Raw genomic sequence first — 16,516 nt, forward strand, 5'->3', positions numbered from 1 at the left:
GGCATGAAATGCAAGAGATCGGCTCAGGATGTCTGCAGAAGCACTCCATCCAAATATTTGAGGTGGCTGCTAGCAGGTGTTTTTCCAGCATGTAGTTCATACTCTATTTTTGGTAGAAGGTCCATTTTCATCTAGTGTTTTGGTTTGGTATGGGCCGTATTTGTAATACTGAATCTCTCAAAAGTTTGAATGCGTTTTCAGTTTCTTCTCGTGTATCCCAAATATAGTGGGACTGGGTATATCATCTAGCCCACCTTTCGTATTGCGAGGAATCCAAGTTGACCCCTAATTCCACATTGCTCTTCCTGGGGCTGCTGAAGGCTGCACTAACCATGAGTGATGCCTGGGACAGTTTGAAGAGGGCAGGGTTATAAAACAGTGTCAGGTCACTAAGCAGCTAAAGAGTACTCTCTAGCGGTTGACTTTGGGTAGTGATAAGAACAGATAGCAAAGTGCACTGAATTAACATAAGGTTACTCATCTGTAGCCATTAAAAAAAAGGGAGAAAATAGAGTAAGGCGAGGAAAGGAAGCTGAACTTTGTCTGCATTGTAGAAAAGAACGGATGTAATGCACTAGAAGCCAAGAACAAAATCTCTTTTCTTTACCAGCAATCGTTTATTTACTTACTGCTACTGTTGCAATACCGTGTTGGATGGTGTTATGCTATTCATAGCACCTTCCTTCCACTGGCATGAACTAAGGGCTGATGGAAAGTGAAAAGTCCATAGCGTTTCTGAGGAGATAGGATGCAGTTTGATCAGTTGATTACTGAGCGAAAATTGCCACAACTGCTTCCTTCTGAATATCTGTGGTGAATTATTTTTCTCTACTCTTCACAGTGTCTCACACTAGCTTTGTAGTGACTTCACGAAAGACAAGACTCAAAATAAGTTGCACAGTCAGTCTGCAGATTGGCTGGCGTCTAATGTTCCTCTATCCTAGAAAATTTGAAAATGATTAAAAATGATGAGAAAATGATGGGAAGATTCCTACCCTACATCCCGGCAAATCTTAGAACTATTAAAAAAAAGATAGATTTATTTGAAAAGAGTATAAGCGATGGTTGTGGAAGAATTAGGAGGAAATAAATAACATCTAATAGAATGAACAGGGAGATTGGGAAGGGTAACGCCTTTAATGCTTGTATTTTAATTGAGATGCTGAAAGCTAACATGCTTTTGTGCTACAACATGGCAGTTCATACATACTGCTACTCCTTACATCTTTAAAAATGTAGCACTTTTCTAAAAACTCCAGATTTTAAGCCAGTTGCGTTGTTTACCTAGCAGTAATGTCGTGCAATGTTGAGCATCATTGGTATGGCAGTTGTGTATGTAAACTGTTCCAGGGTGTTTTGCTTTTCTGTTAACTCAGTGAGGCCAGTCAGAAATGACAGTGGAAATTGCAGATGCAACAGCTGAATTCTGGCAGAACTGGATTACCTCGAATAGGGATGTGTTTTCTGCTGTAGAGATTGATGCTTAATTCCATCTGCGTTGGAGAGAGATTGTTCATCCAGGCAGAAAGCAAAGACATGTACAGGGGTGGATTACTTCTTTTTCAGATTCCCAGTAATTTCAAATGTCCAACAAGTTACAGAGGAATTAGGTGGATAGTCTGTTATATTAAAGATAAGAATAAGCTCTGTCTGTGTGTGTATGATTTATTTTAAGGGTATTTGATGTCTTATTTTTGCTTAATTGTCATGATACTTAGCGTTCCAGAAATACTTGGATGACTAGTTTAGCTTTCTTTTTAAAAATAAAAATAAATCAGCCATTTCCTGATTTATGTACATTTGCCTGTCTAGCAAGACATCTTATCATGACAAGGTAGAGTACATGTGATGCTTTTTAAAAGGATTTCACTGCAGTATAGTAAATTAGCTTCATTTCAAGCATAATTGTGATTCTTGTCTGAGTTTGTTGGCTGTTTGCCAGGAAATTCATGTTAGAGCTTAGTGGAGTTGGAGAGTCGCATACCAGCGCGTCAGTGGCTGTCTGTTATATGAAATATCATTTTTCTGTATGAAAAAGTAGTGGTGTACTATAAGCCTAGAAACAACATGTTTTCTCCTTCCTAACATGTAACATACCTATGAAAACCAAATCCCATATGTGTATGTAGAGCAGACTTGTAGTATGAGAGGCCGGGAGAGAGCAGATATGCAGGCAGGGGAATAAACATGGCATTTTTGTCATCTGGATTTGATAAATATAGTTTGGGAATGATAGAGTAGAGAGTGGTGAGTCAGTTATGCCTGGTCATCCCTAGTGACTGAAAATAACTTGTTATTCCAACCCTTTTATCCCTCCTCTCCCTCCTCTCCACATATTTTGTATTTTATTTATAGCTCGACCAGCTTTTGCTTTGCAATTCGTAAAATAACCCTTCAGAGCCAGGGAGGGAAGACCAAAGGGCAACAGCCTCCGGGCAGTCTTGCAGATAGAGCCGCTGGGTCGGGCGCGTTCCCCGTCACGATGGCCGGGTCCCCCCTCTCCCCTGCACACTCTTCTCTCGTCTGCTCAGAGATTCCTCTTTTAAATGAGCAAACTTGGTTCCTGAAGTCATTAGCCAGTTGTGTTGACAGCAGTACCCAGGAGCCACATGCGGTGTTCCAGACGAGCTGGCTGTGGCTTTGATAGCAGCTGGGTCAGAGGGCCCACGTCTGGGGAGGTGGCAAGATAGAGTTGTATCTGTAAAACCTTAATGGAGGTTGTAAGCTGTTCTGAAACACATGAAATCCAGCACCACAACCCATACTTGTATTTATCCCGTAAAGCATAGCTGTGCAAACAATGCCTGCAGTAATTATAAGCTAAATCTTCTGTATTTCACTTCGGCTTGACACATGCCTAAGTATTTTTGCACAGTTTAATCCACGAACTAAGAATCAGTTTAGCACTCGATATATCTTAACTTGCAGACCAGGATAATATACTTCTTGATCTGCTCTTAGCTTTCCCAGCTTTCCCACAGTACTGACTTCTCATACCATAACTGAACTGCACTGCATCTTCCTTCTTGTATTAGCTCTGATTTGGTTTGGAGAGGAGGAAGGGAGCTGTCAGGTGTGTCTGCTGAAGAAAAGAACATCCCTTGCATTCAAATAGAAAAGAGGGGAGATCTACTCCTGCCGCCGTAGTAACATTGGTTTATAGTCCTGTGAAGAATTGCTCAATCTGCAGGAAGCATTTAAGTCGACTAGATTTTATTGGCATGGCAAGTTCAGTGTAGTGAAGCTGATTAAAAAAAAAAAAGAAAGTAATCTGGGTAAATTATTGTTTGCTTAACTGCAGTGTTACGTATTTTTTGACTTATGGAGAGGGCGAGGGGAGAGACGTGTTAAAGCAACAAACGTGAAGCCAATTAGCAGACACCAGCCTGGGGTGGGAGAACCTCAGGCTCTGTCACAGGGGAGAGTGGAAAAACTCTCCCACAGCTTCTTTGCGTGCCCTGACTCAACTGGGGATCAACAGCCTTTCACGGATGGTATGCCAGGCTGTATTCTCCTTGGCTGGAAGAAATTTCCCAGAAACTGGGGAGCGGTACCTGCCAGCTACCCCCTTACCGTTTCAGCGATACCTTGTCTTCGTGGGAGGTGGCTGCCCAGTTCAGCTGTGGAGGGTCAACGGGCTTTGCATTGGAGAACGGTGGGTTTTGCGTCTCAGCCCTGTTGCATGTCACGTCGAATCCTACCCAAGTGTTGTCCTGGCACGCTCACCATAGCTTGCTGGCTCCATTGCCTTCCAGGATATGGCAAAGGGCTTTATAATGCTTAATAAACAGGGCTAAATATCAGCTCTCACAGTGGTGCTGTAGCTACAAGAAAGGACGTCGTCTTTGGAGGCATAAAAACAAAAAACAAGTAGGAATGTTAGTACTAGATGTCTGTGTATGGGCTTAATGAGGCCATTTTGGAAAACACTACCTGGTTCCAACACCCGTACTTTGAAAAGTATGTTGAAATACTAGAAGAGATTCAGAGAGCTACAAGAGGGATTTGAGCTTTTAAAAACACGCTTCATATTGAGATTTCAGAAGCTTAGTAGGTTTAGTTTGTTTAGGAGCAACTTATGAGATTGGCATATCAGACTGACACTTACCTACATAAGCACAGACAGCTCTTTAATTTAGCCGAGTTATATGGTCAGGAAGTAAAAGTATAGAAATAATGAACACAGACACACACACTCATGCCCCCTGATTAATTAGAGGAATTGCCTATCTCATGTTAAAAGCTTTAAGGCAATGCGGGATGTCTGTCTTACGACATCCCATGCAAAACCGAAAGCATTCTGCATAAGCTCCTGTGGCCTGTGTTATCCAGGAGATCAGATTAGATGATGATAACAATCGCGTCTGGTCTTAAAATAATTAAATGAGGTATTTACAGAGATTTCAAAGTCAAAGTGGATTCCCCCCCACCCCCAACAACTTCAGTTAGTGGTATAGTTTTACGCATTAATGAGATGTGGCATCAGGCTGCAAAACTATGTGATTTAAACGTATTTAACAAAAGAATTAAGCGCATGTAATGATTGCTGATAGCTATGAGGATGTCCTTATATCTCTTGATCTTTGTACCAGCCAGGCTGGAGGTACCTCATAGGGGATCCCAGTAGTCCTCTACTCCTGTATGCAGCACCCAGAGCACATTTCCTTCCTGCTGGGGAGCAGAAAGCAGCCAGGGCTGTCCCCTCTCCAGGCTCCCACCCTCAAGGACAAGAGGTGCAGTTTCCTTAACTCCTTCGTGTCGGCAGGTGGAAGGTCTCCTTCGTGTCGGCAGGTGGAAGATCTTCCTCTCTCTTCCTATCACAACGCCAGTGGAAAATTGGATAGCTAGAGAAAGAATTGGTATGCAGGATCGCTCTTCTCTGTTAATCAAGGCCAGCATTATCATTCTGTCTTTTTTTGTTTGCTTATTTGATTGCTACACTTACCCAAAAAAGATTTCCAATAACTGCTGAGTTGAAAGTGATTTAGATTAACCCTGGCTGACACCGCTGCTTTAAAGAGGGCTGCCTGAAGTTTTAAATCTTCACAAGGATGATACTTCCCAGGAGGGGCTGTAAATCCTTGAAGCTGCTCCCTCCTGATACTGTGTTCTCAAAGAAAAATGACTCAGATCTCAGGAGCCAAGACAGTAATATTTCCCAGTAAGCAGTTTTAGATGGCTTTTGTTTTAATGTCCAACAATGTATCTTTGTTTCAAAGCTAACATACAATACTCGGATATTGTGAAACATAACTAGTTTTGTTCTACTTGTTTCCATCTCTGCTTTGATTTTGTTTCTGATCAGTTTGTTTACAGAAATGCCAAGCCTCTTTCTGTTGGGTTTCCTAAGGAAATGTATATAAGGTTGACGATATTAAGGGGTGGGTGGGGGAACTACAGCCAGTGTTTTATGGAAGCCTGGAAATGTATGAAGCATCTGGAGCTGTGTGATGAAGGGACAGGTAGGCTGCTTTGCAGGAGGAAGCAGTTATAGTTACATTGTGGTGGAAGGTGGAATGGACAAGGGCCTCACATGTTGTTCCCACTTTTCACAGAACAGCTTATTTTAAGGTGATCATGAATATTTTGTTGTGAGAGCATCTCAGTATACCTCTCCCCATTCTGGCTCAACAACTCATCGGCACGCTGTTCTGCGATGTACTGTGGTTAAGAATAGCATCTTCTCTGCTGGATCAATGCAGGGGAAGAGACTGTATAATCCTTGTATGATTTAAAGTAATGTCAATGATAACTAAAGTAGGACAAATTACTGCTGCTGAGATTCTTGCTAGGGATGGAAATGGGTAATAGCCACCACTGTTAATGCCAAGGAGACTCGGCTGCCTGTTCGCCTTCCAGGCTGCTGAGAGTCTGAGCAGTTCATTGCATGGATTTGCCTGGGGCCCATCCTCATTTTTGGCTCACTGATGGTCATTTTGGCTTTAAGAGCTTCTGTTCTGAATCATCATTTTGGCCCTCAAGTCGCTGCTTGTATAGATCCTTTTGTCTCGCAGTGAGCTTGCTCAGCATTGCTCTGTCCCGGGTATGAGCAAGAAAGTGTCCTTGTCATTGACATGAATCATAACTGAGGAACGAGCAGTGCTTGAGCTCCTGAGTGATGCTTATAGCAGAGGGGATGGGTCTGTCCAACCAGCCCACTTATTTGGGACTGTGCTGTGGGGCTGAGCATCGCTTCTGGCAGTTTTCACCAATTGCAGCTGCCTTGCAATATTCTCTTTGTGAATGTGTTTAAAGAAGCTTAAAATAGTTTAATCCTGCCTTTTACATTCAGGCTGGGTTTTTTCCCCCTAGAATGAGAATACTGTGCTGACATGGTATTATTGAACACACACAATTAAAAGTAATTTTCAGTTTACCTGTGACATCTTTATTTTGAACCTAGTAAGAGGCTCTTGGTTGTAAGGTTTTCTAATAGGTGGTGAGATAAAAGGTTTGTCTGCGCACATGCAAAGGAGCGCAGAGGCACATGGGCAGGCAGGGAAAAACCCCAAAACCCGGATGGAGAAACAGAGCCCCTACCCCGGCTCCTCCGAGGGCTGTCACGGGGGAGCCATCGGCCCGTGGGCCAGGGGTGACACCCATCACAGTGAGTCAATGGGAGAGGCTCCTGTCCATCACCTTACAGACTGAGGGGTGTTACTGCTTATAGGGCTCTGGGACTCATTACAGGATGCCCAAGAGGAGCGTTTGGAGATTGTACAAGATTTATTATGGGATATTTAGGGGAGGAACCAAAAGTAAAGAAAGGGATTGGTTCAAGGTGTTTTGGGAGGAACAAGTTTGGGAAAATAGAGGAATAAGGGGCAAAAGGGGCTGGTCCCATGTAAATGGGGCTGGTCGGTACGTTTGCCTGGCTGTGCCTTGTGCCTGATCAGCCCAGTCTGCCCCATCTTCTCATTAAACCCCATTTCTAACTATTTTCCTGGGTGAGGGGACTCTGTGAATATGCGTATGGAGGTCCAAGTGCCAGCAAGCGGAGAGACCAGGGTCCGTGTCTGTTGTGTGGGTGCCTATGTCAGTGCGTGTCAGCGACTATCGAGCAGGACTAGTGGGTGAGTAGGGTAAGAGGCTTGGGAGCCAGGTGTCAAAGTGGCCATAAGTCGAGGTCAGATGGTCACAATTTGGCTACTGGAGGGACTGAAAGGTCTACGCTGGCAGCTGAGGAGACTGTGGGGTCTGGGGTCAAGTGAGACCAGTTTGTATGTTTGTCTGTTTCTGCATGAGGCAGCTGGAGAAGAGAGGATCCGAAGACCAGCTACTAGGTGACCCTGAGTGTGTAAGGCCAGTTACTAGAGAGACTGACTCTGTGTGTGCGTCCGTGCAAGGGGTTTGTACCAGCCACTGGAGAGGGGCTGTGGCCCCAGGGGCTTGTGTGTCCACGTGCCAGCACCTGGGAAGACCAAGGACCCAGGGCCAGCTGCAGCATAGACTGTCTATGGCCAGTTGCTGGAGGGATCCATAGCCTGTATATATGTATATAATTCCCACTGACAAACCTTAATCCTAATCAACCAGAGAGGGGAACACGATGAGGCCATTTTGTTTGAGTGCTGTGTTTTCTGCCCATGTTGATCCATGGCTGTCCGTCTGTCTGTGCATTGTGTGCGTGTATTTGTGTGTGTGTGTATTGGGAATACGTGCTCAGGCTTGCTCCTAAGCTGGGGCAAGGAGTTGCAGCAACCTTACCTCTACTGATGCTGCAACTTCTAATGTAGAATAAAAATTCTGATGGAACAGCTGGTGTAGTGAAACAAAATGTCCTAATTCTTCCTTGGAAATTTTTTTTAAAAGAAGGCATCTTTCTCTGATGCTGTTATTTTGGTCATGAGCCTGGTAGATTCTTCCTCTGCCACCTCTGAGTGCAATGCCCAAAGCAACCAGCTGTGCATTGTAATCGCTTGAAGTAATGTCGTGTATCAACAGAGCCTGAAATATAAATAACTTTGATGGGAGCACAGAAAGTTTAAAAAGAAAAAGAATAGTGCTTTTGAGGCATTTTGTCATCCCAAAATGGAGACCGCCACATGGATTAATCATCATCTGCATGTTATGCGGTTTATAGCCGCTTAACAATAATTACAAATACACTTTATATTCATTCCTGAGCACTGTAGTAAGCTTTCCTTTCCTGAGCTGCTTTTATAAAGCATAGGACAGAATATTGTTCATGGGTATGAAGGATATATAGTTCTACTACTGCAGGAAGAAAGTCGTGAGACTGTAAAGCTATGGAAACTGGTGTCTCTTTGTCCTGAAGAGCTGGGCTACCTGCCTGACATTTTAGCCTAAATGGCAGTTTCTTAGCTTAATTAGATTTCAGATGCAAAACTGTCAATGTTATTTGATTTCCTCTGTCCTTCATTCCTTCCCCAATGGGATGTGGATACATGCAGGATAAAGAAGATCCCTCAGATGTCAGTAAAAGCATTGCAAAAAGTGGTTTGTCTGCTGACAGCTTCTCTGAACCATGAACAAATACGCTTGCTTACTTCATTTTTGACCCACTAGAGAAGTAGAATGATGTGGCTTCCCTTAGGGCAATTTCTTTTTAAAATGTGCAGAAGCAGTTTTTTTAAGCAGGTATTTAAATTCAGGTGGAAAAAAGATCTTTAAAATTGGTGACTGCCCTGTGTCTTAACTTGGGATCACTTTCTGTTGCTGGTTGACTGGCACCTTGCTTTTGATCTGAAACATGTGCTGTTAGATATCTCCAGACTGCAGAGAGAATGAGCTTAACTTCAGAGGGAAATGAAGACAGTAAAGATGCTCTAGCCAAGGATGCAGGTTCAAAACTGCCTGTTTAAACCTAGCCTAAGGGAATTTTGTCCCTGCTCACGAATGGTCTACCGTCATCTGCTGCAGTAACTTTTCTTCTTTTTAGCAGATTTGCTTGTAGCATGTCTGGCAGTGATGCATTGACTCTGTCCATATTAAAAGGTGCCATTGATAAATCAGCAGAGGATATGCAGAACCTTTTTGTTCAACTGTGCAGTGTGGATCCGCTTTACTGCACGTAATACTAGCAGAGCATGCTTCTTTCAACAGCTGTAGAAAACTGACTGAAGCTGGTCCTTTCCACATGCTTGCCTTGCCAGGGAATGAAAGCTTCAGGCTGCCATTTGTGTGGAGTTTTTAAATATGTATGACCCAAACAAGGGGCCTGTTGAGAAAGGCTCTAATCCTCTTGCATATGAAACCTGGTATTCTGGTCTTCTCTCTTTCTGATGTTTCTGTGCTTTCAGATATGCTAAATCTACCTTTGAAGTTTCATTTCTTCTTGTGTAAAATAGACTTTAATAGGTGAACCTTGCAGCTGGGAATTAGGAGATGCTGGTTCAAGCTGGACACACTGAGCAGGACACGTCATCATCCTTTGCCTCGGTTTCCCTGTTTGTAATGCAGAAAGAGTAACGTCCACCCTCCTGTATGCAGCTTTTTGAGCTTTGTTTCGGGGTAACTAAGGTAGAAGCCATAATGTAGTGTAGACCTTCTACAGTCTGGCGTGAAGCCCTGCTGGAGGGTATCTGTCTGGGGATGCTACAAATCCATAGGTAAGGAGTAGAGGCTTCCCTATTTCTGATCAGGAATTGACAGGCAGAAATATATCTGCATGCTGAAGAGATCAGACCAGCTGTGTGGGTGCAGGGAGTCCTGCCCAGTCCTGCCAGTCCCACTTGCACAGAGTCAGAAAATCTGTGTCTTAAGCAAATCTGATGATTTATTGCCTGTAGTTTGTATGCCAGTGATCCTTATGTGTAAAGCCTTGATTTCTCAAGAACATTTGCATGTAATGGCAGACGGACTGTTTAGCTGCAAAGACACAAATGACTGCAAGATGGGTGAGAAACTCGTGTAGCCAAAAACGCTTTTCATAGAAGGCGTTTTTCATATAAGTATCTCAGGAAGGCTGAACTTTTCCGGCCTCCCTCTTGAGGTAAAGTGTGTAGGTTTTATGTACCACTAAGACCTGGGGAGGTATGGAGGATCAGGAGGAAGACAGATTTTAAGAGATGGATGTCTCTTAGAGGCGTATGTAGCAGCCCGTCCCCTGGCTGGGCTAGGAACTAGGGGATGTCTGTCCTGTAGGGTGACTGGAATTCCTTCTGATGGCAGAAATATTTGGAGTAGGGGGAGGAAAAATGCGAGCTGTTCTCAAAATGAAAATGCTTTGTGCTAAGGTGCAGCAGGCTGGCCATTGTTTCCCTTTGTAAGGGCAGGGTTTCTAAGACACATTCAATTTTGGCTTCTCTTGGAAGGAGATCTGAGAGGTTTTACCTGTGCAGAATACAGTGATTCTCTGCGTAGATAGGATGTGATCCCATAGCTAGACAAAAGCTGGAGTATTGAGTTTTGCTCTGATAGATCTCCTAGGAGCCATATATAGCTCTTTAAAAACCCAAGTAACCTGCCACAAAACTGTCCAAGAGAGATCGTTATAAGACAGCACAGTTATAAAATACTCTGAAAGGCTGAATAGGGTTTTTCCCCTCTTGTGATGTTTGGAGTTGAACTTTAGATACATCATTTTGAACATGGCCTTTTAAAGTAACTTTCTATTCTGTCCCTGTCATTTTTAGAGCTGTAAAGGAAAGCCAAAATGCCTGGGAAGGGGAGCAAATGAAAAGGGGGAGCAGGGCTAAAGAGTAGGTTTTGATCGTCTTTGCAAGAAGTGACATCAGCTATGAGAACAAAAGTCTTCAGTCGCTGCAACTGGAGACAGCTTTTAGTCTCCAATTCTATTTTGCCCCGAGCCAGCCAGCCAAATAAAAACAGCGGGATAAATCACTGCTGGCAGAACTTAACAGTTATGTAACATCCAGTGCACCATGCACCTATTTTTAGCTCAGTTTTACACTAGCAGAATTTACTTTATGAAATCTAAAAAGAATGTCTGGTCAGAGGCCGGGGGATAAAGAGGGTATTTAGAAAGTGCAAAATGTAAAAACACTTAGTACAAAGATGCGCTAGCAAACCCCACTTTGGCGATACTGATAATCCTTTCAAGAGTGTTGGCTCGATCAGGTGTGGTAATGAAGAGTAGAGGGTTTTTTCATCAGTATTCCCTTGAATTTCTAATCTTCAATTGCTTTTTAAATGGTTAACTATACTCACTTTACCCAAATAGCTAACTACATGTGGTTTACTTAAAGCTGGGCTTCTCCACCATTTATGCTGTACTTTGTCTTTACCAGATCTGGAATGCAGTAAGCAGCAGCTCACCTCCTTGTAGTACTGGCTGATCAGATTTAAAGAAATTGTGTTAACTGGAGTGCTCTGCAAAGCTGGCTGAGCTACAGAGATACTCCTCATCCTTTGTGAGATACCCTAGATTTAATGAGCTCCTGATACTTAGCTGGTATATGTTTCATGTATGTTTTCTCAATTTTCAGTGAATTAGGATTGTGTATGCTGCTTGCTCCAGATCAAACTGAATCTTTTCCAGTGTTCGCAGGAACATACACTAAGTTGTATTTCATTAGTTAAAAGCAATTTCAGCTTGCAGCACAGGTATGAATAACTGAAGATTAGTCTCACATACTGTGCTCTTTATCCAAGACCAGATGTGCATCTTCTCTCCTTTAAACTTGACTTTATCCTCTTACTCACTGTTGTAATTCTACGTTAGTTCGTACTGTGTATAATTTTGTTCCCAAAGATTTTTGCTCAGATTCAGAACAGATAATGATTGGGAAGAGTTTGACCTTTCAGGCTTTAGAGATTCTAGCAGATAAAACATACTCTGCATAGCTAACGTATCTTTGGGATTTCTGCCACAATTTGGACAGTTTCCAATCATGCCTTGAAGCGAATTAGTGTTCTGACCATTGCGTGATCTGTATTGATCTTTTTTCCCTCAAACCTTTCTTCTAGGTGACAATCTCGATGCTATCCATGACATAACTGTGGCATACCCCCAAAACATTCCTCAGACAGAGAAGCACCTTTTGAATGGGAACTTCCCAAAGGAGATTCACTTCCACGTCCAGAGATATCCCATAGAGACAGTGCCCACTTCTAAGGAGGAGCTGCAGCTTTGGTGCCGGAAGCGTTGGGAAGAGAAAGAGGAGAGACTCCGACACTTCTATGAAGGTGGAAAATGCTTCAGTGCAACAGGGCAAAGCATTATTCCACCGTGTAAATCTGAGCTCAGGGTCCTCATGGTTAAGTGCATCTCACTCCTGTATTGGACGGTGTTCCCACTGGGTATGCTTGTACTGCTGTACCTGTACAGCTTTGCACGATGGTATTTTGCAGCCATGATCATCTTTTTTATTGTGCAGCAAAAGATATTTGGTGGGCTGGAACTGGTTGAACTTGCTTGTCATCGACATTTTAAAAAGCAACAGAAATTTCACGACACAAAAATAAAAAACAATTAGTTCTGGGGTAAGACATAAAAATGGGTGGGTTTGAGATGTCCTGCAAATTTTATGCACAGGGAAGAATTTTTGCATGAGAATTGTCTTTTACTATCGCCGTTGTTAGACATTTGCACTTGATTCTGTGAAGAGAAAGAAAAATGTTATTGGTACACGTGAAAATGGTAGTTTTTATCTCTGAATGTAATTTCAACATTGCTGTTGCAAGCAGCTAGCAACTGCATTCTGCTGTAATTAAGAAACAAATTGCTGGATTATTGAACAATCGTAAGGACGTTAATAAATGTGACATGCACTGAACTTTCATGTAGAAACCCAAACTGTCCAGCTAAGAGAGACAGATGTATGATTTCTGTATAGTCACATTGTCGTGAAGTAAGCACCGGATTTGGAAAGCTGGTAAGTTTAACAATGTTTTGATGGTAGGTGAAAGTTGGAGGAGAAGTTGTTCTGTTTCTTTTTTCTATTTCAAATATTCAAGCTTACTTTAAAATAATATTTTCACATAAGCTTTTCCAAACACTACTGAACCTACCACTATTCAACAATTCTGGCTTGGTCACTCAGAAGGATTTTTAAGCCTTGCAGTCTTCTGTTGTAGTACAGAAAACAGTGCTGGCTCTGCCTCCATTTAAGTCTTAACTGATTATTTAATAGACCTATGCAGCTAAGTTTTGATTTCTCACTGTTTCATACTATTTCGGTCTCCCTGTTAGCTGTGGGCGACTTGTTCCTGCTGTAGTATACAGAGCTGTGGGATAGGGGAGCTGGTTTTCCGTTGTTTTTCGGTTTTTTTATTGGTGTTTTTTTCTCATAGAGGCAAAAATAAGTGTCTGTCTCTGAGTAGCTGGCAAATGTTTTTCAAAAAGGTCTGCTTGTAGACGTTATTTGATTGAAAACATTTTATTTATTTTTCAGAGTAGGCAAGATAACTTTTTTTTTTAAGCATTTATTTTGGTTTTCACGTTGCGTCCTTAGGCATTTCAAGTGTCCATATAGATAAGCAGGAAGACTGCTTGTTCCATATATGTCAGCCAGACCTGTTGAAATGCATCTGATGCAATGGTTGTCTCCTTATAGGTACAAGAGATGGGTTTCAGACTTAGCACAGCACAGGGAAATTGAGCTACATCTTCCCATTGCAGTGTTCTCTTTGATTGCCTGATGACATCATTGCTTTTCCAACCTCCTTCACAATTTTGGGGGGTTCTTTTTGGGCTCCCACTATAACACTTTACCTTATTTTCATGACATTCAGAAAATCTGAAGGCTTAAACTCAGACAAGGCACTTTCAAGTGTATTCCTTGTCATATATAGTAAAAATAATGTTCATGCTCACATGGTGAAGGACGCAAACATTGCCAGCACTTAGGAGACACTTCAGGTTAGATTTTTCAACCTCAAAAATGTTAGACCACTTGATCAACTGTATTGCTGCAAAACCTTCCTGACTTACTAAATATTTGTTGTTTATTGCATGAAGGCTTGTTTGAGCTAAACCAAGATGGCCTGGCTCCATATGTTGAGTGGCATTGCCATGAAATGTGAAAATACAGAGTGCAAAACATATCTTGTACTGTGCTGAATATTTCAAGCATTGGGTCGGCATGGTAGACACATCTATTTTCTTCTAAATTACAACACTAAACATGTTGTCTAATGTGTTTGTGTCAAAGGCCATTTTTTTGAACGAATCACCAGCCTCTATTCAACTGTCCCTTGCAAGGTGACAAGTATTTTTTAATCTATGCTTATAATAACTAATTGTTTATTATGCAGAAAGTACTTGAAGCCATCTGTGTTATTCTGATTTTTTTAATCCCTTTTTTCTTAAAAATAAATAAAACTAGGTTTATATTTAGGGTTATGTTTCTTAATGATTTTTTCATATTTATATTTGAGTACCTGATGACTGACAACTGGTGTTTCATTGTCACAAGTGGAAGGAGGTCCTTTCTGCACTATGAGGACTTTTTTTTAACGTAATTCTGTGATATCAAAGGCATGGTTGCAGCTTAAATCTACATAGCCTGGTTTTTCTTCACCTAATACTCTGCTTTGGTGCAGTTCCCTGCACATCCAGGTAACTTGCTGCAAGGGAAAACCTAAAAACCTCATTTATTGTTAATGCAGAGGAGACCTAAAAGGCTTCTTCTAGTCTGTCCTGAGCCACGGCTGTGCTTTCATACCAGGAGTAACCATGGCCAGCCTACTCCAATAGCCTTAACGTAGTCTTCAGGAATGACTTCGGAGGACAGGTTATATATGTTGGTGACATAAATGCCAGCTACGCTTTTCTCAGTCATTCAGAGAACTTTGTGGTGTCATCAAATGTATCAGAAACATCAGTGTGAGTCTTGGTCATGGAGTGGTGAAAGATTTACGTCTGTGTGTGATTAGAGTTGGGCTCTGAAAATGAAATCGAATGCAATCCATCGTTGACCCTTACAAGGGGTTTTCTCCCAGCTGGAGCCAAACACGTAACCTACTGTAAGGTGGTAAACATCCTGCAAATCTGTAATTCATCCTCCTCTCTCATGTATTCGGATCAAAGAGAAAGAATAATCTTCTTGTCAGCTGCTAACGTCACATTTGCAGTGCCTGACTCCATGATGCAGGGTGGCACATGGTAAGTGAAGAATCCTCCTCTCACAGGGAAGGGTCTTGGCTTTGCGACTGACGTAAATTTTCAGATTATGTGCATCATTTTCCAGCTCAATTTCAAATGCAAGACAGGGAAAAAAATTGAATAAAAAGAAAAAGCTTTGTGGATATAGAAGCATCTTTGTTTAAAAAGTGGTTAAGGAACTGGGGCAAGATCTTTCTGTGAATGCTTTTTTTTCTCTTTGGTCAGAATGTAGCTTTTTACTCAAAAGGTTCTAATCTTTTTTTGAGACTATTTTGTTCTTACCCTGTTTCCCTATTCAAAGTACACTAAGATGGCACTTAGGGACATGGTTTAGTGGTGGACTTGGCAGTGTTAGGTTTACGGTTGGACTCGATGATCTTAAAGGTCTTTCCAACCTAAATAATTCTATGATTCTATACCGGGTAAATCACCTTGAAATGTTTTCAGTGCTGTTAGGTTGAAGGTGCTAGTACTCCAGCAATCACACACCCTCCTCTTTCGTGGGATGCATCGTGGCACCGAGACTCGTCACACTCATTAGCACGTTTGTCATGGCTCACCTTCTCTCGTAGTCCCAGCAGCCCCACTGCTGAGCAGCCACTGCTCTGTCTATGGGACCTACAGGTCTTGCTTATGTTATTTGAGATCAATGACGTGCTTTAAGGGTACTGCTCTCATTTGCTCAATCAAATGTTTCCTCATCAGCATCAGGGGTTTCTTTCTCTCTGCTCAGAACAGAAGGTTGAAACCCTGCCGTCTGTGTTTTGTCATCAAGCTCATCTGGGTAGCAGGACCTCAGACCAAGACATTTCTCTCTTGGCTTCAACGCTGCAAGGCCCAAAGCTGGTCTGTAAGGTGGTGTCTTGATCATATAAAATGTAGTTCCTACTTTTGTGCATTGCATCAATCTGTGTTGTTTAAAAAAGATCCATGTTTTTATAACTTGATTTTATATGTACACTGTGTGAAAGGAAACACCAGGATACTACAAACCTACAGAAAGCCTTAGTTTTCAGAGTTCACTGATTATATTAGAATGTTTTAACCATGTACCAGTTACTCTACAGCAACAATAAAGACCTGAAGCATTGCATGTGTTTAATTTTGCCATTTTCTTTTTGCTGTGTGACATTCTGTATGCACCTGTAAGGCTCTGTCTTGGGCAGACTGGTGTCTGTTCAGGTGCTCGACCCATGGTTTGTGGCTGTTGGGGTGGTATGTCTCCCTTCTCTCCATGAGAGGTTGGAAAGGGGTGGCTGGCTGTACCCTCCCTTCTAGCCTCCTCATGTAAAGGGATGTGGAAACCTTTGAGCGTGCAAGAGGTACAGCTCAATTTTAGCCTTGCTTTGCTGCTTAGCCAGTATTGCTTAAGAGTAAACTGTGGCTCAAAAGAGCGTGCTAGGTAGTGATACCTAGGTAAGTCCTCCATTTTAGCTATATCCTGTTACCATCCATGTAATTACTGACACAAGAAATGATCTGTGG

The 16,516-nt window shown here is 42.3% G+C and overlaps 1 protein-coding gene across 1 annotated transcript in view; it reads left to right on the top strand.

The window, feature by feature from the left end:
• Positions 1-16,133, top strand: part of LCLAT1 (lysocardiolipin acyltransferase 1) — a 120,660-nt gene extending 104,527 nt beyond the window's left edge. Inside the window, 1 exon segment of the mRNA XM_050894374.1 lies at positions 11,893-16,133. Within this exon segment, the coding sequence (XP_050750331.1) occupies positions 11,893-12,401 (509 nt within the window). The 3' untranslated portion in view covers positions 12,402-16,133.
• Positions 16,134-16,516: the final 383 nt, after the last annotated feature.

The sequence above is a fragment of the Gymnogyps californianus genome, chromosome 3, assembly GCF_018139145.2.
Source record: "Gymnogyps californianus isolate 813 chromosome 3, ASM1813914v2, whole genome shotgun sequence".
NCBI lineage: Eukaryota > Metazoa > Chordata > Aves > Accipitriformes > Cathartidae > Gymnogyps > Gymnogyps californianus.